Source organism: Capronia epimyces, assembly GCF_000585565.1.
Source record: "Capronia epimyces CBS 606.96 chromosome Unknown aczIQ-supercont1.5, whole genome shotgun sequence".
Lineage (NCBI taxonomy): Eukaryota > Fungi > Ascomycota > Eurotiomycetes > Chaetothyriales > Herpotrichiellaceae > Capronia > Capronia epimyces.
The window spans coordinates 1,244,217-1,263,957 of record NW_006912908.1 but is presented as its reverse complement, the minus strand read 5'-3'; the positions used below and the strand labels follow the sequence as shown (position 1 = coordinate 1,263,957).

General features: G+C 52.8%; 9 protein-coding genes across 9 annotated transcripts; 3 read left to right on the top strand and 6 right to left on the bottom strand.

Annotated features, from left to right (window-relative positions):
- Positions 1-232: 232 nt before the first annotated feature.
- A1O3_06388 (uncharacterized protein) lies at positions 233-1,354 on the bottom strand (the record flags this gene model as incomplete). Its single annotated transcript, XM_007736508.1, has 2 exons — positions 233-1,294; positions 1,349-1,354. The coding sequence occupies 2 exons, from the start codon at positions 1,352-1,354 to the stop codon at positions 233-235; spliced, it is 1,068 nt and encodes a 355-aa protein (XP_007734698.1).
- Positions 1,355-2,377: 1,023 nt separating this feature from the next.
- Positions 2,378-3,264, bottom strand: A1O3_06387 (uncharacterized protein; the record flags this gene model as incomplete). The annotated part of the gene is made up of 5 exons (XM_007736507.1): positions 2,378-2,440; positions 2,602-2,876; positions 2,989-3,106; positions 3,170-3,203; positions 3,254-3,264. 5 exons carry the CDS (start codon positions 3,262-3,264, stop codon positions 2,378-2,380), a joined length of 501 nt encoding a protein of 166 aa, XP_007734697.1.
- A 531-nt stretch (positions 3,265-3,795) lies between these two features.
- Positions 3,796-4,716, top strand: A1O3_06386 (glutamate-cysteine ligase regulatory subunit; the record flags this gene model as incomplete). Its single annotated transcript, XM_007736506.1, has 1 exon — positions 3,796-4,716. One exon carries the CDS (start codon positions 3,796-3,798, stop codon positions 4,714-4,716), a length of 921 nt encoding a protein of 306 aa, XP_007734696.1.
- Positions 4,717-4,783: 67 nt separating this feature from the next.
- A1O3_06385 (BUD32 protein kinase) lies at positions 4,784-5,740 on the bottom strand (the record flags this gene model as incomplete). Its single annotated transcript, XM_007736505.1, has 1 exon — positions 4,784-5,740. The coding sequence occupies one exon, from the start codon at positions 5,738-5,740 to the stop codon at positions 4,784-4,786; it is 957 nt and encodes a 318-aa protein (XP_007734695.1).
- A 1,532-nt stretch (positions 5,741-7,272) lies between these two features.
- Positions 7,273-9,540, top strand: A1O3_06384 (uncharacterized protein; the record flags this gene model as incomplete). Its single annotated transcript, XM_007736504.1, has 1 exon — positions 7,273-9,540. The coding sequence occupies one exon, from the start codon at positions 7,273-7,275 to the stop codon at positions 9,538-9,540; it is 2,268 nt and encodes a 755-aa protein (XP_007734694.1).
- A 1,221-nt stretch (positions 9,541-10,761) lies between these two features.
- Positions 10,762-12,691, bottom strand: A1O3_06383 (uncharacterized protein; the record flags this gene model as incomplete). Its single annotated transcript, XM_007736503.1, has 2 exons — positions 10,762-12,557; positions 12,616-12,691. The coding sequence occupies 2 exons, from the start codon at positions 12,689-12,691 to the stop codon at positions 10,762-10,764; spliced, it is 1,872 nt and encodes a 623-aa protein (XP_007734693.1).
- Positions 12,692-13,329: 638 nt separating this feature from the next.
- On the bottom strand, positions 13,330-14,338 carry A1O3_06382 (translation initiation factor 2 subunit 1; the record flags this gene model as incomplete). Its single annotated transcript, XM_007736502.1, has 2 exons — positions 13,330-14,181; positions 14,249-14,338. The coding sequence occupies 2 exons, from the start codon at positions 14,336-14,338 to the stop codon at positions 13,330-13,332; spliced, it is 942 nt and encodes a 313-aa protein (XP_007734692.1).
- A 792-nt stretch (positions 14,339-15,130) lies between these two features.
- On the top strand, positions 15,131-17,553 carry A1O3_06381 (uncharacterized protein; the record flags this gene model as incomplete). The annotated part of the gene is made up of 2 exons (XM_007736501.1): positions 15,131-16,248; positions 16,302-17,553. 2 exons carry the CDS (start codon positions 15,131-15,133, stop codon positions 17,551-17,553), a joined length of 2,370 nt encoding a protein of 789 aa, XP_007734691.1.
- Positions 17,554-18,449: 896 nt separating this feature from the next.
- Positions 18,450-19,702, bottom strand: A1O3_06380 (endo-1,3(4)-beta-glucanase; the record flags this gene model as incomplete). Its single annotated transcript, XM_007736500.1, has 2 exons — positions 18,450-19,266; positions 19,323-19,702. 2 exons carry the CDS (start codon positions 19,700-19,702, stop codon positions 18,450-18,452), a joined length of 1,197 nt encoding a protein of 398 aa, XP_007734690.1.
- Positions 19,703-19,741: the final 39 nt, after the last annotated feature.

The window sequence follows — 19,741 nt, the reverse complement described above, 5'->3', positions numbered from 1 at the left end:
CCACCAAAGCTGGTTCCAAGACATCGCCTTGAATTCGGATCCAGCTGGGTCGACCAACGCGTGCTGATTCCAAGTGATCGTATCCAGGCAGATTCCTCAAGCCGCTCCCACCGGCCTGTCGGAACGCCGTAAACATTCTGGGTATCGTTATTAGTACAAGAAACAGAACCTCCCCCTCAGACCCTCCGTCGCTCGATCCGAAGTACTGAAAGAAGATAAGTAAAAACAAGATTCAAACTTCCATGGCTCCCACAACCTCTTCACTCATTGCACGCACCGTGCTCTTACTGTTGCTTCTGGCACTTCTCACCTCTTCGTCGCTGAGCACGTAATTATCATGTTCGTCCACCACCGGTCGTGCGGGTGGTGGGAAATGGTCGTCTTCCATTCCGTCTTCGAGGGCTGATCCTCGGCCCTCCCGTTCAATCGACGGCAGTTCTGTATCTCCAGACTGGATGTCAATACCGGTACGATCACCCAGCCAGTATTTCGCTCTTTTGTGAGCGCCTAGATCTGGGGTCATCCATCCATCCGACTCATCATCGGCAAATCTCTTTCCCTTGACGGGTGTACGAAGGCCATCCATCGTCGACATGGCCAAGACGCTGATGCCTCTGAGATAGAGGTAACATACTCGCTTCCTGGCCTTGTTGAAGAAAAAGTAATTAATCGACCATAACGACCCTTCATCATCATCCTCAAACGGGTCAAAGTCTTCGGGGGCATATCGATATATGCTGCAATCGCGCAAGCTCATTTGTTGATCAATCAGTCTCCACATGCCTGGACCCCAGTGGGTCTGACTTGACGGAGGACAGGCAGACTCTGGCGCCAAACCGGGGACGTTGACGAAGGAATTCAGCGGCCGAGGTCGCAGGTTGTACAGGGTGGTATCTAGCGTATTCATCACATGACGCAGGCTCTTTTCTCGCTTGAAGTCTGTCGGTCGAAGCATGTGGGAGAAGTCGTAATCGGGATGGCTTGCATTGAGCGTCGCAATCAGATATGCATAGGTTCTCCTTGAACTGGTGATTCCCAGATTTCCAAAAGGACTGCTCCGGCTCAGGTTCAGGCTCGAGGCCATCATATGCGCTTGCGGTGGAGACAGCGAATGAGAGAATTGGAGATTCGACTTATATTGTTCTTCGAGCCCATTTTCAATGTTCTTGTACAGCTTCTTATCGCCACCTGCTGCCTTGGTTGTGTACAAGTCGCATCCGCCGATGACATGGAGATCAGGAGTCGTGAAATTGAGGGAGGAAGTGACAATGTCAAGATCGCGATTCGGGACAAACTAGAAAACGTGTCAGCCTGATGAAATCTGATGTGGAAGGACGGGCAGACTCACCTTCATTCTGGCTGATTAGGATGCAGCGCGATCAATCTTGCGGCATGGCACTGCACCCCCGAGAATAACAGATAAACAGTCGCAAGGAGTACACCTGCTGATATGATGGAATCGGCAACTCGGAGCCAACGCCCTGTGCAAGGTAAGGGTTGCACTGTTGGCGGAGGCGATTGTGATGAGGTGGATGAGTCGATTGGCCTGGACGGGCTAGGTAATCGCAAACGCGGAGATATCCAAGCTGGCTGCAGAGACAGCTCTCGAGCGATTGAAGTAGCCAGACGTTGGACGTCTAGCAGGTCACAGATTGATGATAGAATCCCATGGTAGATGGATGTTGTTGATGCGACGAAGAGAGATGAGGTTGGACTGCGGGCGGAGAAAGCCAGTCGAGGTTCCAAGTTGCGATTTGCGCGGCACAGGCCAACAGTTCGAAATGTCACGTGAGCAGTCCGAGACAGCCAATCAGCTAAGCACTCCTGGCACATGCGCTCGAGCGAGCGACGACAATGGATTCATCCTCATCAACATCGTGGTCGATGCCTTGAGCAAGTCAGCTGGAGCCGAGAAGATGAGTTCAGAGCGTTGGAAAAGGAGACGCTATGACAGGATCCCGAGGAAGAGCTGTTCACGTTAGCCGGCAGAGAAGATGGGTTCGTCATAACGTGCTTGGAATTATATCATCGCTTCGTAACACTGTACATGATGCTTCTGCAGCGCCTGGCAACAGAAGTGAGACCTTGTTTGCAAGGTCCATGTATTTCTCCTCCTTAGCGCCTACCCCTTATCACCACCAACGGTAATTCCACTGAATTCGAAAGGGGCTCATCGATTCAGAGCAAACCGGTCGCTTCCAGTGCTGCTTCGGTGGTCTGCAGAAGAAAGCATGTGTCAATTTGCGTGTACTCATCACAATGCAATGTTTGTAACATGTGCCAGGAGGACCGAGTCGACGCAGTCCTCCATGCGCCCTTATGCATCCGTGTTCACAGAGGTGGCAACAGAGGCCTCCACAGTTTTCAGCATCATGTTCTACATGATTTTGGTGACGTCTTCTTCAACCTGAATGCAAGTAATGCCCGCGATTAGTTTTGACTGTCACCAGCAAGACTGAAGGGTAGTAGATTGCCGCATAATGGTGCACTAGGATATGGGCTTACAGCAGGGATGACCTCAAACAATACCGCTGACTGGCAGCAGCGAGATGCTCATCGATGTGTGTCACGCGAACGTGAGGGAGTGTGGGAACGACCTACCTCCATATCTTCGAGGCTGTCCTGCTGGCTTATGCATCTCAGCACGTTTTTCTTACTGCTTTCTTGCATCTCGCCGGCCAAAAGCAATTCATCCAAAATAAAGTATGCCTTTTGGAAGTTGAAAATGATGTCCAACTCGCACACATTTCCATAGTACTTGTCCATTTGTTCAACGTATCGGTGAACGATCTCAAGGGTGATCAATTCATTGTCTGTGGAGGCACAGCCGGCGATGAAAAAGAGGGACGCATAGCGACGATACACAACTTTGCTGTCTGATAGTAAGGAGCGGTCAGCCTGAGGTGGTTGAGAGAAAATGGAGACAGTGAATGGTCAGAGATGGAGAGCAAATGGACATGAGCACAAAGTGTGGACTTCCGCACGCACCCTTGTATTCAAGAAAATTGCACATTCGAGTCCGTCGAGAGAGAACAAGTTGAGAGACATCCTTAATGATTTTGGCCTTCTCTCTGGGCGAGAGCGTGGTGAACCACTTCGCAAGCCTCTATTTGCAGATTGAGGTCAGCTAAAGGAACAGCGGTGGGCAACCGTGACAGAATGATCGTACCACTTTGCCCTGCCGTGACAGCAAGATGAGATAGCTACTGGCGGTCAGTATCCTGTTTGCAAAACATAGAACATAATGCCTCACTTGATGGCCATCTTGCCGTCATAGTTCGCAGGTGTGTCGAGAAGATGCAAGAAGACACAATGCCACAAACCACAAAATAGAAGATGCAGGAAATTAAGCCAGTGGACCGGGAACCGCGAGCCAAGTGGGCATAATTACCGTGCTTTTGTTGACCGTGACAAGGAGTTAATAATACCAAACTTGGTTTAGTTGTCGGGCTTCAGCGGCCTATCCCGAGGTGGTTTGGTGAAAACCCAAGCACCAAATCACATCTAGCCTGATGGACAGTTCAACCCGATGGCAAACTCGTCAACCCCGCTGCGAAAATGGCCTAATATTCCCCTCTGTCGTGAGACCTCAATCAAAGAACACGCTTCCTGGATCAAATCAACGACCAGCCGATTACCTGTGTATATCTCACACTGTTGGAATCGAGGCGCGCTACAACAGTCCTCCTGTGAGAGGGGCTTTCAAGATGAAAATAGTACTCTCCACCTCGTGCGTATTTCCTTTCTCCCTTCTCTATCTTGGATCTGACCTGAGTCTGGTCGCGCAGGAACATAATGTGCTCAAGTCAAGCGATTGTGCGTCGGCCACTGTTCTCCAAGTCGAACATCGAGCTCATCAATGCATTGCGAGCAAACTTCGCCGCCTACCAACATCATCATTCTCTGAGTGGCGCAAACCAAGAAATTTCCGATTACCGGCATTGGACACACCAGGATAATGATACACTTTATGTACCCTCGTGGCGGCCGACGCCACTGACCGAACCTCGCGATTCCTACGATGTCACGGCGAAGCTGTTCTTTTTGCCCTCCATACCAACCGAGCGGCGGTGCAAGCATACCCGAGAAGCCATAGATTTGGTGCTGAAAGAATTGGGCATTGAGAGCATTGACTTGCTGATTGTGAGTTATCCCGGTGTAAGCCTTGACGCGGATGACGAGGATGAGGGTTCTGCGGACGAGGACGAGAGCGCGAGGAGCGACGAGACTCAGGGATTGGATGCGCAGGTGAGGACATGGCTGGTTTTGGAATCGCTGCACGAACAGGGCGTGATCTCGCAACTCGGAGTGTCAGAGTTCAGTTCAGAACGCCTCAGCAAATTTTTACCCAAGGTCAAAGTGCGGCCGACGGTGGACCAGATCAATGTCAAGGATTGCTGTGTAGTGCCCAAGTCCCTCATCGTGTATGCCAAAGAAAACAATATCGAGTTGCTGACTCATGCCGACTGTACGGATATTCTTCCCCCGGGAACAACGAGGGAACTCCTGGGTCCTGGGAAGGACAGTGCAAATATCATTGCCGCACGTCCAGACGCCGGTCCCGAAGACCTTGGTTTGAAGGGCGATATTGAACTTCAGTGGGTGGTCAAATATACAGCCGTGGTAAAGAACCGCGGTGTCATTGAGAACAAAGGATACTTTGCCGTAGGGCAGTTAGGCAGTTGCATTGAGGAGAAGCCGGCTCAGTCAGCATAAGCACTGTGGCATCACAGAAAGGTCTGGTTTTGAGCACGGCGCTGGCTGGTTAAGCTTGGGCTCTTTTTCACCCGATCATACTCTTTTTCCTGCCTCTCAACCTGACTTCTTCGAGTCTTTTGAGCACGACGTTGGCGCCCTTATAACTGCCTCTGTAGCCCTCTTGGCTTTGTAGCACTTCGGCATCGAATTGACCTTCTTGCCTTGGGTGGGTTGACCCAAAAGCCCGCTCAAGGACATACAAATCCACTGCACGGTCTTCGTCTTGGACCGACTGCGTGGCGAGGCCAAAATCGATCAGCACAATCTCACCCTCAAAGTTCGGTGGCCTTGCCGGCATGTCATCTGCCTGCGCATTTTCGTCAATCGTCGGAGCGGCCGACCCGTTTGATGTCGAGGAATTGGTAGCGGGCCGGACCATGATGTTACTGGTCGTCAGATCACCATGGACCACTCCGCCTTTACTGTGCAATGCGCCCACGGCTCTCCCAATCCTGCGGAGCAACCTCTTCACTGCCTCTACCTGGGCTTGGACCTCCTCCGGCGACGCAGTCGAGCCTGTTGCCATGAACCACGAATCCCACTCGCGCAACAAGTCTTTGACACTTTTCCCTTCGATCCATTCCATAAGGAGCCATGCCCCTGCGGCCGTAGTCCTCCGTGCACCTCGCTGATCTTCAGTCAAGCCATTGATCTTCCTTGCGGCATCCCACTCCAGATTGAACACAGCAGGGACTTTGACTTCATTGTCTGGGTCGCTTGCCAAAGCAGAGAGTTTGACTAGCACTCTTGCCTCGGCAAGGACGCGCTGTTTCGTGAGTCGGGCATCGAGGGTTGGGTGTCGGTAGGGTTTACTTGGACGTGCCTTCAATGCGGCAGCGGTGGAGGGTGTGAGGAAATGCGTGCGATAAAGGAGCGCTTCGGCGCCCTGCGTGACGAGGTGGGGGGGAGGTTGGGTTTCTGTGAAAGGATAGGGGAGGAAGGGTTGCGCCTCTCGTTGTGGAATGCTCGTAGTAGAGATCATGGTGCAGAAATACTATTGCATGACACACTGGCAGAGGAGGTGAGGGACTGCGCAGGAGAGTTGTATTGACTCGGTGGTCTCCGATTTAATGGAGGTTGCGCCTTTGATTCGGCTCGTGAATGCAAGAATACAACATGAAGACTGCGATTGTTTCGTCCACTCGAGATAGATTAATTTCCTCTCGACGACTTATGGAGTACGGATACACAGATATCGAGGGCAGAGACCCGATCAGCCCACGAGTCATGGGCGGTAGGCGTCCGACCACGAGGCGCCGCAGCACATGACTCGCCAAGCCAACTTCAGCCTCTACCACTGCAGTTTTCTTCAATGTTGAATCTCTCTCGTAGCAACCGCTCGCTGACCAAGTGCTACCGATTGCAGCTCATGAGTTCATGTAGACCCTTGACTGCTATGGACACTGTCGATTATTCTCGATCGCCTCTGGCCTGCTCCCCAGCGCCAGGATTCGGCTTCAATGGCCCTTGTTTTTCTCAGCCTGATTAGCAGCGTCCAGGGGTTGTCTTGCGCAACATCACGGGTCCCGTCGACTCCCTCCGGGCGAACGGGCCAAGGAGGGGTGGCCTGAATGCAGGTAGGCGGCTAGTCTTGCTCCTCGATACTACGTCCTCATCTACATGGGTAGGAGCAGACACCACAGGCCTGTTGTTGCTGACCGCATCCTGCATCCTGGCGTTGAAATGGCATGCAGCGTTGCACAAGCGCATCCAATGATGCCTGGCCACTCTTTTCAGCCGCAATTTAGCTTGTACTGAACTGTACGCGGCACTCTTCAGACTTGGACTACCCCTGCCCTGCAGTGAGCGATATGAAAAGGCCAGCCCCCTTACCTTGAAGTCGAGTTTGAGCTTAGAATGTTTCTTCCCCGGTGGAAATAACACTGCTATATTGCGATCATCTCCCAGCAGGGGTTGAGAGAATCGTTGCTGTTTTGTGACCGAGTTTCCCAAGGCTGGGAGAGCCCTTCTTGTGACCCTTGCTCGAATGGTCGCTATCATCGGCTCAGGCTTGTCTGGAAGCACCAACCGACCACCCGGAACGATCGATCAAGGCTCACTGGCCAGCTCTGCAAGACACACCGCCTTCGAATGGCAAATGATATGTCTAAATACACCACCAATGAGATTTACTCTTTCAGCTATCGGATATGTCTGACCCGCGTTCTTCTTCTGGTTATCTATGGTTACACCTTTCGGCGGCCTTTGAAGCGGCAAACTATAGGTATACTGGTTGCCTTGGGACTTGTTCTTGTGTCAGGGCATCTGAGTCTAGGTGTTCAACAATCAGTCTTCCTCCGTTCACAGAATTCCGCGTCAATTGCCGCAGTTGCCGCCTCTCCCGCCTCTACCGACCTTGCGAACTGGGGCTTAAGTGTGTTTCTCGCAGCGAACCTGATATATTACCTACACCGGTGGCCTGCTGATTTAAGCATTTATGCGGTTATAGTCTGTGCAGTGGCGGCAGCCTTGAGTATTTCCAGTGGTCAAAATTCTCTCCACGTGTTACCAGAAATGTCTCCTTCCATTTCTCCATACTTTTGGGCTCTGCTGGGCTGTTCCATGCTACCCGTGTATCGCTCGTGGGGCGGTTATGGAGACCTTCGGCCTCATCTCATCGACATCTTAGTCTTCGTTCAGGCTGGGAGTCAGGCGGTTAGAGAGAGACGTAATCTCTCAGAGCAGACCGGCATTGATGCAGCCACCATCGTACCGCCGCCACCATCAGTGCAAAGCTCGGAGGATACAGAATCGGTTGACCTCGAGCAACGCGAAGCCTTCTCCGAGTGGTCCACAGGGATTGTCTACAACCACTTGACAGATGACAAGATCCGAATCCTTCAAGTTGTTCCGGATGTCTCTGCCGGGACGGAGGAACTGCATTTCACTTTGATCGATCGCCCGCTCTCCGACCTTGAAGGCCAATATATTGCGGTGAGCTACTACTGGGGGAAGCATACACGAGAGAGGAAGTGTATCTATATCAATGGACACAAAGCATTCGTCACCAGAAGGCTGTACGACACCTTGCTTGAGGTGTGCCACCACTGCAACATGCCCTTCTGGGTGGATGCCTTGGGTATCAATCAGAGTGATCTAGCCGAGCGGAGTGCTCAGGTCCTCCGCATGAAAGCCATCTACGGAAGAGCGAAAGAGGTTGTCGCCTGCCTCGGCACCGAGGACGATGACGAGCATTGCTCCCAAATGATGGGCTTCCTCAACTCGATATCGATGGACGGGCAGGAACAAGTAGAGTTTCCTGCTTACGGCAAAGCTTCCTTCGACGATTTGAAAGCTCTTGTGCGACGCCCGTACTGGCGCCGCGTGTGGATCATCCAAGAAATCGCCGCTGCTCGAAAAGTATCACTGCTGGCTTGCGGCCAGAGGGTTCCATTGGAAAAGCTCTCACATCTTCTGGCACACGTGGATAAACAGCCGCCTCATCAGACCGAATGGCCCGAGTTTAACCGGGATTTGCAGTTGGTCAGGCAGATTCTGGAGATTCGTGCGCGTCGAATCAACAACAAACCCCTCCAACTGCTCCAGATTCTAGCCAACACGCAAAGATCGCTTTCCACCATCCCGCACGACAAAGTGTTTGGGCTCCTCAGCTTGACCACTGACGGGCCAGATTTCGTGGCAGAGCCAGACTACAAAATACCCGAGACGGAAGTATGTATGAGGATGACTCGCTCGTTCATCGAATCTCGACAGAACCTGGACATTATCCTGGCGGGGAGCCGCAATCCAGAAGACTCACCATTACCGTCCTGGTGTCCAGATTACCTGAGGATCGCCAACACGCCCTTGGCGGTCGACGACAACAGCTTCGTCAAGTATCTCTCCGGAGAAGACAAGTGCCACCGACTCGGAAAAGAGGGCATCATGTGGGAGACGACAGGCGGGCGCAACGGAGAACGGCGAGTGAATGTCGAGTTCCGAGACAGTGAACTCGGACTCCGGGGCCTGAGGATTGGCAAGATCAGCGGACTGGGTGCGACGGGCCATCAGAGCACGGCGTCGGCTCAGCCGTTCATACTCACCAAGCAAGACACGAGCCTCACCAAGACACGGCCCAGCCTGCCGAACCACGCGCAGCGGCCTTCTAGCGAGGTGAAGCGAGGCTACTCGACCTACGACGGGCTGTGCCGCATGCTGCTCATCTACGACAGCCACTACGCCGAGTTTACCAAGAGTCCGATTGTGCTGGGGATGCTGTACAACATCGGCTACCTGGCGTACGCGGCGGTTGGCGGCACCAAGGCCGACATTGTGTGGAATTGGCTGAAGAAGAACCGCAACCTGTTTATCCACGGCAAGTCGCTGCGCGACCGGGCCTTCTACTCGTGGGACCGCGTCAGCCACAACTTCCTCGCCGGCTTCTTCAAGCTGAACGCCAAAACCATGACCGTGTGGCACTATCGCCACATCACCGAGTCTGTGGCCCGCATCATCACCCAGAACCTGAGCCTCATGTCCACGTTCGAGGGCGAGGTTGGCTGGGTCGAGCCTTGCGCCCTCCCGGACGACGAGATTTTTCTCTTCCAGGGATGTAGTTTGTGTGTCGTGCTGAGGCCCCTGAGTAAAGACCCCCGCATGGCCTCGGCCCAGAAACTGTCTACGCCCACCCCCAGCTCGTCAACGAGGCATCGTCCCAGCGATTCCGTCGTGCCGCCGCCCATGTACCGCATCATCGGCCATGCCATTGTCGACGGATACATGGATGGCCAGCGCTGGGCCAGCACCGACAGCCACAAACTTATGGATATCACAGTTGTCTAAGCCGGAAGCTGGACTGCGTGGAGTTCGAGTCAGGCAGGCACCGTGTGGAGGTGACCCGCAGACATATCTATCGATGTCACAGTGGAATGGACCTCGTCAGCTCCTGCATCATCGAGGATCCGAGTATCAGCCTTGTTTGGGACATACCGGATCGATCAAAGCTCCTGGAATGACATTACCCATGGCTCCATGGCTCCATGGCTCCAGATCCACGTGTAGGTCTGGCCCAGCCGCGTACGTGATCAGATTGTCCATCTACTCACCCACCGCTCTTGTACACATCCCCGTTGTTGTTGTTTGGAGGACGGAAGAATCGATGCTCGTGCGGGAACGTCAGTGTTGATAATGAGCCATGTATGTACGGAGCAATTATGTATAAGCAGTAAGGTAAATAAATAACTAGTAGTACTGAATAGATGGCAATCTGCCACTTATTTGTCTGGGGAAGCTACCTATACCTCTGCAATTTATTTGTCAGGGGAAGCTACTGTACCTCTGCAAATCATTTGTCTTGGGAAGCTACCTCGCGCAGATCAAGACTCGCCTAGAGACAGACAGACAGACAGGTAGGGCATCACGGTACGGAAACGGGCGTGGATGAGGACGAGGACAAGGACAAGGACGAGGACGCCGTGTTTCCTTTCCCATTGTCACGAGCGGGTAACGACCGTCTCCGACACAGTCAGAGCGGGTGGTGCAATTAACGCAGATGCAATGCGAATGCACATGCAGATGCAGATGCAGTCCAATGTGCCCAAGCTAGTAGGAGATTCAATCATGTGTAAGGTAGTCCAACATTCCTAGCAGGAGATTCAATCATGTGTACGGAGTACCCTACCTATAGTTAACTATGTCAATGCTGACGCTATAAGCTCAATAACTCGACCCCCTTCTATCCCACTAGGATTGCGCAAACAGTGCCACCTAAGTGCAGCTCGCATTTTGGCTTTTGGCTTTTGGCTTTTGGCTTTTGGCTTTTGGCTTTTGGCCTTTGGCATTTTGGCAGGCAGGATCCCGACAATCAACAATGCATCCACATAGGTAGGTAGCTTTCTCTGCAGTGGAAGTGGACCGCCCGGCCCGGCTGATGATCTCGGAGTGGTAGCCCAACAAATTTGAGTGACGGGCTAGTATTCGTACCATAGGTACCAGAGATGCCTTCCAGAACTTGAGACCTGAAGCATTCTTTCTATCCAACCGTCTGTCTGAGATGAGAGATGATCACTTCCCATCACTCCCAACTTCCGGGCTCAAAGCCCTAATCATATGGTGAAGCTCTTTGACCTGTTCCTTGAGCTGTCGAATCTCCTGAACATCGGTATCGACCTCGACGATGGGTTTCGTGGTACGGACTTTCTTCTCCCAGCCTTCAGCTTCAAAGTCCAGTTCGTCCTCCAACTCTTCCCACTCTTCGACGGTGTCGTCGTCCTCTTCGCCTCGCTTACGATTGTTCCGGACCGACTGTGCCTCTCTGGCTTCCAGGGCGGCCGTGCCGAGGAGCAGGGGCGAGTAGATGACGGCCATGACGTAGTCGTTGAGTCTTCCGTAGTGGTACCTGTCCATCCACCACTCGAACGGAATGATCAGAAAAAAGAGCTCGATGAGATTCAGGGGAGCGATGAAAACATTCTCGTCCGGAGCCCGGGTGAATTGTAGGGTTTTTTGCGCAAACATGGCCATGTACTCGTCGATGGCATTGTCTGTGATGTCCTCATATGCGCTGTTGTATAGCGCAATCAGGATGTTGAGGAGAATGACCATGACGACGAAGGTAAAGATGTAGTACAAGATCAGCCCGAACGGGTGGGCATAGTCGTCGAATCCGTCGAATTCAGGTGACTGCATGACCGAATTGGCCATGGCTGTCAGGATAAAAGACGTGATCGAACTGTTCCCTTCCACTTGGTTGAGACCGATAAAGGCCTGCAAGAAGCCCACGCAGACCACGACCAATAAAGCGAAGAAGATGATGGATTCGCGCATCATGACTTTGAGTACTACCAGCATGGCCCCAAAGAAGCGGAACGTGTCGAGGTACAGTAACAGCCTCATCCAGAACATCGGGGCGGAGAAGCAGAAGATATGATAGCCTAGCTTGTTGAGCTCGGCCCGCCGTTCGTCACTTGCCTCGGGCGAGTGAGCCAGCGCCATCATGCGGATGACGAATGATGCTGTGAGCAACGCGTACAGGAAGTTGTTGAATGCATTCCAGAACCCAAAGTACCACAATCCAACCTTCCAGAACTTGGCAAACTCGTCGCATATGAAGCCTAGCGTCATCAGATAAAGGATGCCTTCGACAACGTCGAGGTCGCCATCCTCGTTAATCGTGTTCACAGCGCCCGTGAACAGCGCAAGATAGATGATGGAAAACGAGATCTGGACGACGTTCTGGTAGATGGGCGCCCGCATCCGGTCAGGGTCGAGATGGGCCCAGTAGTTGGTGTTGTCGCGTTGCGCGTAGAAGACATAGTTGCTCGGATCTTTGTCGTCTTGATGGATCCAGCCGCGCCACAGATACTTGATGCATTTCTGGTATCCGGAAGAACCGATGACGGTCAAGCAGTGTAGGTCGACGGCTCTCTCGATCGCATTGGCAGGCTGGGTTACCTCGTCCTTGCGCAGCACCGAGTATCTCTTCAAAAGCACGTCTTGCAACAGGAATTCCTGGTCCTCTTCGCCCTCAATGATGCGCTTGGCGAGGATTTCACAGGCCACAGCCCGTACATGATGTAAGTCGGCATCCCAGAGCTCCAGATTGGCCTGTCGGACAAACCAGCGCTTACAGACCAGCAGGCAATAGACCACACACGCGGCATAGTCCTCGCCGCCTGCCTGTTTGGCTGTTGCGACCACTTTGGGGGTAATGATCGGGCTGTTGGCGGCGGTGACCTTGTCTTCTGCGATCTCAATTGGGATCACCTCTTCGATCTGGTATTTGAGACGTAGGGCGACTTTGGTCACTTCCTTGGCAGGGAACGCAGATGGAGGGAAATCATGATTGGAAGTCGGAAGCACTGGGTCGCGGTTAATGTGAATGCACTCGGCCAATGCACAGCTCTTCTGTATGCTCACATCGTCGCATCTCCTCGCGAAGATGCGGAGAGTCCCTCTCGGTCGCGCGTGCAAACAGCTGATGCCATTTCACCATTGCCTATGACGTAGGGTGCAGGGTGTAGGGTGTAGGGTGTAGGCTGTGCGGACAGCGTGCTGAGGGTTACAAGGGCGGTATGTCTAAGGGACGTGTCCGTGGAGCTCGTTGAGGGTTGAGGGTTGAAGGTTGAGGCGAAACAGCAGGGCTCAGTGAGGCATTGACGGGAAGAATGTCATTTGAGAAGAGAGGCAGGGCTAAGGCTTGCTGAGACTCAGCTGAATACTACCTAATTAATGTACTCCGTACTGAAGTGAATAGTAGAGTAGTAGTACCTAGTCACAGCAGCGAGCAGCTTGGACCTCAGCTGGAAAATCAAGTTTCCCTCCCCGCACCTTGCTTCCGCCGCCAACCAACCTTGCTGGCGCCCCCCCTTGGGCCCTAAGGCCTTGGCCCGCCTTGTCAAGGGCAGCATCGTCTATAATCTATAGTAAATGCTAGTGTGGCACTTGAAAGAACATGGCAATGGTGGAATGCGCTGCATCGAAGGTAGTATTGGGCCCTCAACCTCGCTGACATGTGGCGGCCGTAGGCGTAGCTTCATCAAAAGGCGTGTACGACTTTTCGTCTCCTGTCCCCCCGACAAGAATGACTTGGACTCGTGAGGCGTTTGAGACCGAAACCGCTACCGCTACCGCTTATGCGACCTCGGGGGCCTCGTCACTCTCGCTCACGTCTTCATCACCGCTCACTTCCTCGTTCTCCTTGGCCCGTTTGTCCATCAGTGCCTGCAGCTCGGCGTCGTCGTGTTCGGTCACAGCTTTGGGAGCCATCTTGACCACACAGCTGCCCCCAGCCTTTTCGATGCTCTCCTCGATATCCTTGATTGCCTGTTCTAGTAGATCAATACCTTGATTCTTGTCAAGACACTGACTGGTCAAGACGTAATGTGGCGGAGACACCAGCTTCACTCTAACTTGGGTGGTAGGGTTGTTCCTGGCCTCTGCTGTCCTCAAGGCGTCTTTCACGGCATCGATACCGTCGTACTTGAAGCATGTCACCTCCACATCCGCACGTACTTTTGTCGGGTGCGGCGTCAATTTCTTGCCGATATATGAGTGGAACTCGTCCTTGACAACATCGTTCGGAAATACGACATCGTTCCACACCTCTGGGTTCGTAATCGACAGCTTGAACGCATCATAGGCGTGCCCGTATTTTCGGTTGAGTGGCCAGCCAATCTCCTCATACAACTTCAGGATGGGAGTCTTCGTCTTCTCGGCTACATGGCGCATGATCGAATGGACCGACTTGCTTTTGTTGTATCTTTCTTCACATCGGACAATATCTTCAGCAGACACTCTTCGTTTCGACAGATCGATATATCCTTTCTCCTTGTCCACTCTGAGCACGACCACCACCTCATTTCGGCCGATTCTGATGAGCTTCTGTATTGACCTGATACGTCTTCGCGAGAGTTCTGAAAGGAGAATCATGCCGTCGATATTGTCGTATTCGAGTAGCTTGACGTAGGCCCCCATTTCCGCTATCTATCCGCGTTCATCGTCAACATTACCACTCACCGAGAAAGAGCCTTAGCCTTGGGACACCGCTCACCTGCTTCACATTCACCATCACGAAACTGTCCACTTCCGGATATTTTCCTTCATAGAAGCGGCAGTTGGTCAAAGAATCTGGATCGGACATGTTGGCGGCTGACAGAGACGGTGACTTCTTTGTAGGCTGAGTCTGTGGTTTCCTCTAGGGGCGTTGCAACTCCGGTGCTGGTGGGAAAAAGTCACAGAGGCGAAGACGAGCGTGGTGACTGTTATGCCACTCAAGATGTCCACCATGTGCGGGCGATTCAGTCATCTGCGGCGGAACTTTCTGGCTGCCAAGACTTGGGTTGGAGCTACGGTGACGCAAAGAAGCCAGGAGCCAGAAGTAGTGTCACGTGCACAGAGCCTCCATCCCGCTAGTCCCCAGCATCAGCCATCCATGATCCATCCCATCTCACTACGTACGTACTAAGAATTACTACGTTACTAGCAAGATTTCCATGATTACTACCATCATTTGTAGGGGACGGTTCACATGACTCTCCCCAGATCGCTGATAGGACTTGTGGAGGTTGGTTGGCATAGTGGATGCCCCTCGACACCATTCGAATACTGAATACTCTGTTCTCACGCCTGTATATTGTTGCCTCCACTGCTCTGTTGGCTGAGAAGACAGAGTTCTGGCTGACAGGAACACACAATCGCCCTTTGACCTTTACACGGTGGTGAATGTGGTAAAACCATGGAAATACAATAATATCAGCATTGTTACCGGCTACACTGCATCAAAACCATACCCATGGCAGAACAACGCCCATCGTCATCCTCCTCCTCCAGGGACTCGAGTCCCCCGACTTCTCCGCGACACCCTCTTCCGCACACTCGTGGCTCGAGCCAACATGTACCTATTTACCCTAGCCGCCTGCGAGAGGCTACCAACATGTCGCCCGAGGACAGGATAGCCAGGTCGAAATCAAGTGAAGAGGTGGGCAGTGACAACAACCCCCCACCTGTACTCATGCCAGAGTCGAATATGCCCATTATATCTGAACCTGAGGCTCTGTTAGACGAGGAGAACGAGGTCGCTCAAGGCCTGATTGAAGAACCGTCTTCCCGTCATGTTGATGCAAGGACCAGTCTCCTCGGCAACTACCATCACAACCGGGTCTGCGGGCTAAAGGATTGCGATCATGGCACGTTTTCGCCTAGAGCCCCTTCCGTCCGGAGCGAGAGGAGCAGTATCGATACCCCTCGTATAGCCTTCGGAGGCCCTTATCCGGGGGCCATTGGTGAAGATGGCGGTCCAACAGATCCAGCTCGTGCCATCCTGGGTGACTCCGTGACCGACTCTTTCTTCCGCAACAAAAGGATCAGCACTACAAAATGGCTCGCTCAAAAGCACGGGATCAAGAGCCCGACCTTCATGTACATTTCCTACTATTTCCCCTTCATCCGATGGATAGGTCAGTACCAGTGGCAATGGTTGCGTGGTGACCTGATAGCTGCTATTACTATGGCATCATTTTACATTCCCATGTCTTTATCATACTCCTCAAACTTAGCACACATACCTCCCATCAATGGGCTGTACTCCTTCGTGTTCAATCCTCTGATCTACGCCTTTCTCGGAACCTGCCCACAGATGGTGGTCGGCCCTGAAGCGGCCGGATCTTTGCTGGTGGGCCAGGTGGTGAAGACTTGCATCGACCAGGGGAAGTCGGGAGATGACGACGATGTGCTCAACGCGCAGATTGCCGGCCTTGTCACCGCCATAGCGGGGGCCGTGATATTTGTTGCCGGCCTATGTCGCCTTGGATTCTTGGACAGTGTCTTGAGCCGACCTTTTCTTCGAGGCTTTATCAGCGCGATCGGGTTCGTCATCTTGGTCGATCAGTTGATTCCTGAATTGGGCCTTTCCGACGTGGCCAAGGCAGAAGGAGGCGTTTCCCACGGGAGCAGTGCTCAGAAACTTGTCTTTCTGGTTAGGAATATCGCACACTCTCATGGCTTGACCGCTGCTGTGTCACTGACAAGCTTTGCTATCATCATGGTCTTTCGGTACGCTCCCCTTGTCTCGGCATCCTGCTTCATGCAACTGACAACGACGCTAGGACTCTCAAGCGAACCCTCCAGCCCCGGATCCATTGGGTCGCATACTTCCCGGACCGGTTCATCGTTGTTGCCCTCTCGGCTGTCTTCGCTTGGGCATTTTCATGGGACAAACAAGGCCTTAGGGTCCTTGGCGAGGTCAAGTCATCCGGCAGCTCATCCATTCCGTTCCAATGGCCCTTCCAATTCCGGCACATGAAGGACATCGACACTGCTCTGAGCACCTCCTTTCTGATAGCCCTGCTCGGGTTCTTCGAATCTTCCGTGGCTGCCAAAAGCTTAGGCGAGGGTACTCACGGCTTGCAAGGAATGACTCTGAGTCCCAACCGCGAAATGGTCGCGCTCGGTACGGCCAACATCATCGGTGGTTGTTTCAATGCATTGCCCGCGTTTGGAGGATACGGCCGAAGTAAAGTCAACGCCTCGACCGGCGGCACCACCCCCATGAGCAGCATCATCCTCAGCTTCATCACTCTGATATGCGTGCTCTACCTTCTCCCTTACTTCTACTACATTCCACGAGGAGTGCTGTCGGCGATGATTTCAGTTGTTGCATATTCGTTGATCGAAGAATGTCCACACGACATCAAGTTTTTCATCAAGATCAGGGGCTGGACTGAGCTGTTCCTGATGAGCATCATCTTTCTTGCGACAGTCTTCTATTCTTTGTCTCTGGGTATCGCCTTGGGTATTGGTCTTTCATTGCTACAGCTGATTCGACATGCAACGAAACCAAGGATCCAGATTCTCGGCAAGATTCCCGGCACGACCAACCAATTCGAGAACGCAGAGCTCTCGCCCGACAATGTCGAGTATATCGAGGGATGCCTGATCGTCAAGATCCCCGAACCTCTCACCTTTGCGAACACCGGGGAGCTGAAAACACGACTGCGCCGACTCGAGCAGTACGGCACAAACAAGGCACACCCCTCGCTCCCGCGTGTGAGGTCGGAGGAACACAACAGAAACGTCATCTTTGATGTCCACGGCGTCACGTCCGTTGATGGCTCAGGCACCCAAGTCCTCAAAGAGATCGTCGAGGACTACGCCAAACGAGGCATCCGCGTCATCTTTTGCCGGCTGCCCCATCGGCGCAGCAAGGTGTTTCTGAGTTTCGAAAGGAGCGGCATTGTAGACCTTTGCGGGGGCCGGTCGCATTTTGTGGGCAGTGTGGAGGAAGCACTGCGCTTGTCCGAGGCCGAGGATTTAGAGCACTTCTTCGACGAACGTCTGAATAGTCACCAACCTTCGTGAGAGATGTGATGATGGATCTTGATATATGATGAGGCATTATACCCAAAAAGGGGGTACACATTTGACTACCGAAACGAGCACGCCGTCTACGCGTGAAGAATGCAAAAGCGTGAAAGACTAGAGTTTTATAACTTGCGATTTCTCGAAGCCTTTGATAATTGTGCCCAAGTGATGAGTACTCCCAACCTCCTTGGATGAGTCAGACTTTCGAGACCTGTCTAGTAAGGAATGTGCTGCTGAATCTTGCGGCCTCTATTTACGGTATTTCCCTCACCGCCCTTTCTTTTTACAAGCCTTCTATGCCGTATCGGGAAGATATTGCAGACCTCAAGTCGTTTCTGCCGGATCGGCACGTTTGCTGGTTCTCCTGCTTTCCGATGACGACCAAATCGACCACACGACAGCCTTATGCTGTCACTGAATAACAAGTCTACCTCCAGAACATCGCACAGGACACGGCTGAGCCTTGACCACCTATACTGTGTTGAGTGCTCAAGTAGAGCCTTTTCGACCGTCACGCAGATGAGCCGCGTTCAATGCTGCATGGCAGTCATCCACGTTGAACTCAAGTTGGGTGAAGCAGAAACTTTCATGAGATGCTGTGCTCCAAATGCATAAGGGCGTCGTGCCAGAGAGAAGGGCCTGCTCGGGGACGTCTCCGCATCCTAGATGCTGTAAACACGAGCTGCGTGATGGTGAAAAGCGGATCGGTCCATATTCTGGCAGTCTTGGAATCAATGTAGAATCGAGTCTCGGCCCTTGGGTACATGTGCAAGTTGTGGGAGCGGTGTGTCTCCCAGTGCAATCATAGAATACGTCCTGCAGAGCCATGATTCGATCGTGTGTGGTTCCCCAGGCAGTCTGCCGAGGCGGTCATTAATGGCGATATCAGCATCTTAAGCGGCTTGGTAGACTCTGAAGCTTCCGAATTCCCAATAGGCATTTTGGTACGCACTTCCCGGCTGGTTGCTCACATAGTCGACGCACGTGCCGGAACAGCCAGACTGAGTGTTGAAATACTGCGATTGTCCAGCCCACTGGCCACATAGGTCTATATCGACAATGATGCTTTGGTTGCGAAAATGGTCCCCAATGTTGCAGTTGGTGTTTGGGAAATCTGCCAGGGCCTCAGACCACGTCGAAGGGTCAGGGATGACGTCGGTCGAATTAGAGGTAGAGGTAGTGATATCGTCAGGGATGTTGTCTCGGTCAAAGAACCAGACGCGAATGCCAGCGTCGCGAAGTTCCATGGCATAGACGCCACCGCCGTTATTGTTGAATTCTTCTCCAAATGTGGCGGTCGTGCCTTGGACACCACATCCACTGTCACCGTCGGTGGAATTTAGACAATTGGTCTTCAGAACCTTGCCGGTCTCCTTGCGTTTGACCCCCATACTGCAGTGCTTGGTTGTGTGGAGGGTTACTTGATTCCCGTCCGGAGCGAGGTTGGTAGCCTCCATGACGTCGATTTCACCATTGGTCGGCCAGTTTGATGGATCGGATAGCCACAACGCTGGCCAGGTGGAGCAGCCATAGGGAGAGTGCAAGACATCGAAGATGAAAAGCCCGTCGTTGTAGGTGGCCTTGGACGTGATTCTTGCAGATTTGCGACCAGTAGTCGTGTCCGTATCAGAAAGATCGACGCGCAAGACAGCAGAGGTCGACGTTGCATACGTCAGATTAAGATCAACAGAACCTGCTGCATCGACATAACTTGGGAACAGTTAGTGTCTTCAGCACGGGTGGGAAAGCAGCGGCGGATCACTTACTGCACAAATCCCGCGGCAGGATCGTATCCTGTAAAGTAGTCGAAATTATCGAAAAAGCCTGTACCAGAATATGTTGCGACAAGCGCATAGGTCAGGGAAGAGTAGTCCGGATATCGATTCTTGCGACTAACAACCACGGCAACAACAATCACAATTATGGCAATCACGATCAACGTGATGGCTAGAATGATCCAGCATTTCCGCGACCAAGTTTTAGGATTCCGCTTCGACAATGGTCTGTTCGGGAGGTCGGAGGCCGGAGAGGTGTGCATTTCAACATACTTGGGAGGATTCGGGAGCCCGTCGCCTCGTGCATAGTATGGAGAAGGGTATGGAGGGGGTTGGTCGACGAGCCGGCGTGAGGCCGAGTGGTAAGACATGGCCCTGAACCGTGTAAAGAGTGACAGCGTGAGATCAAG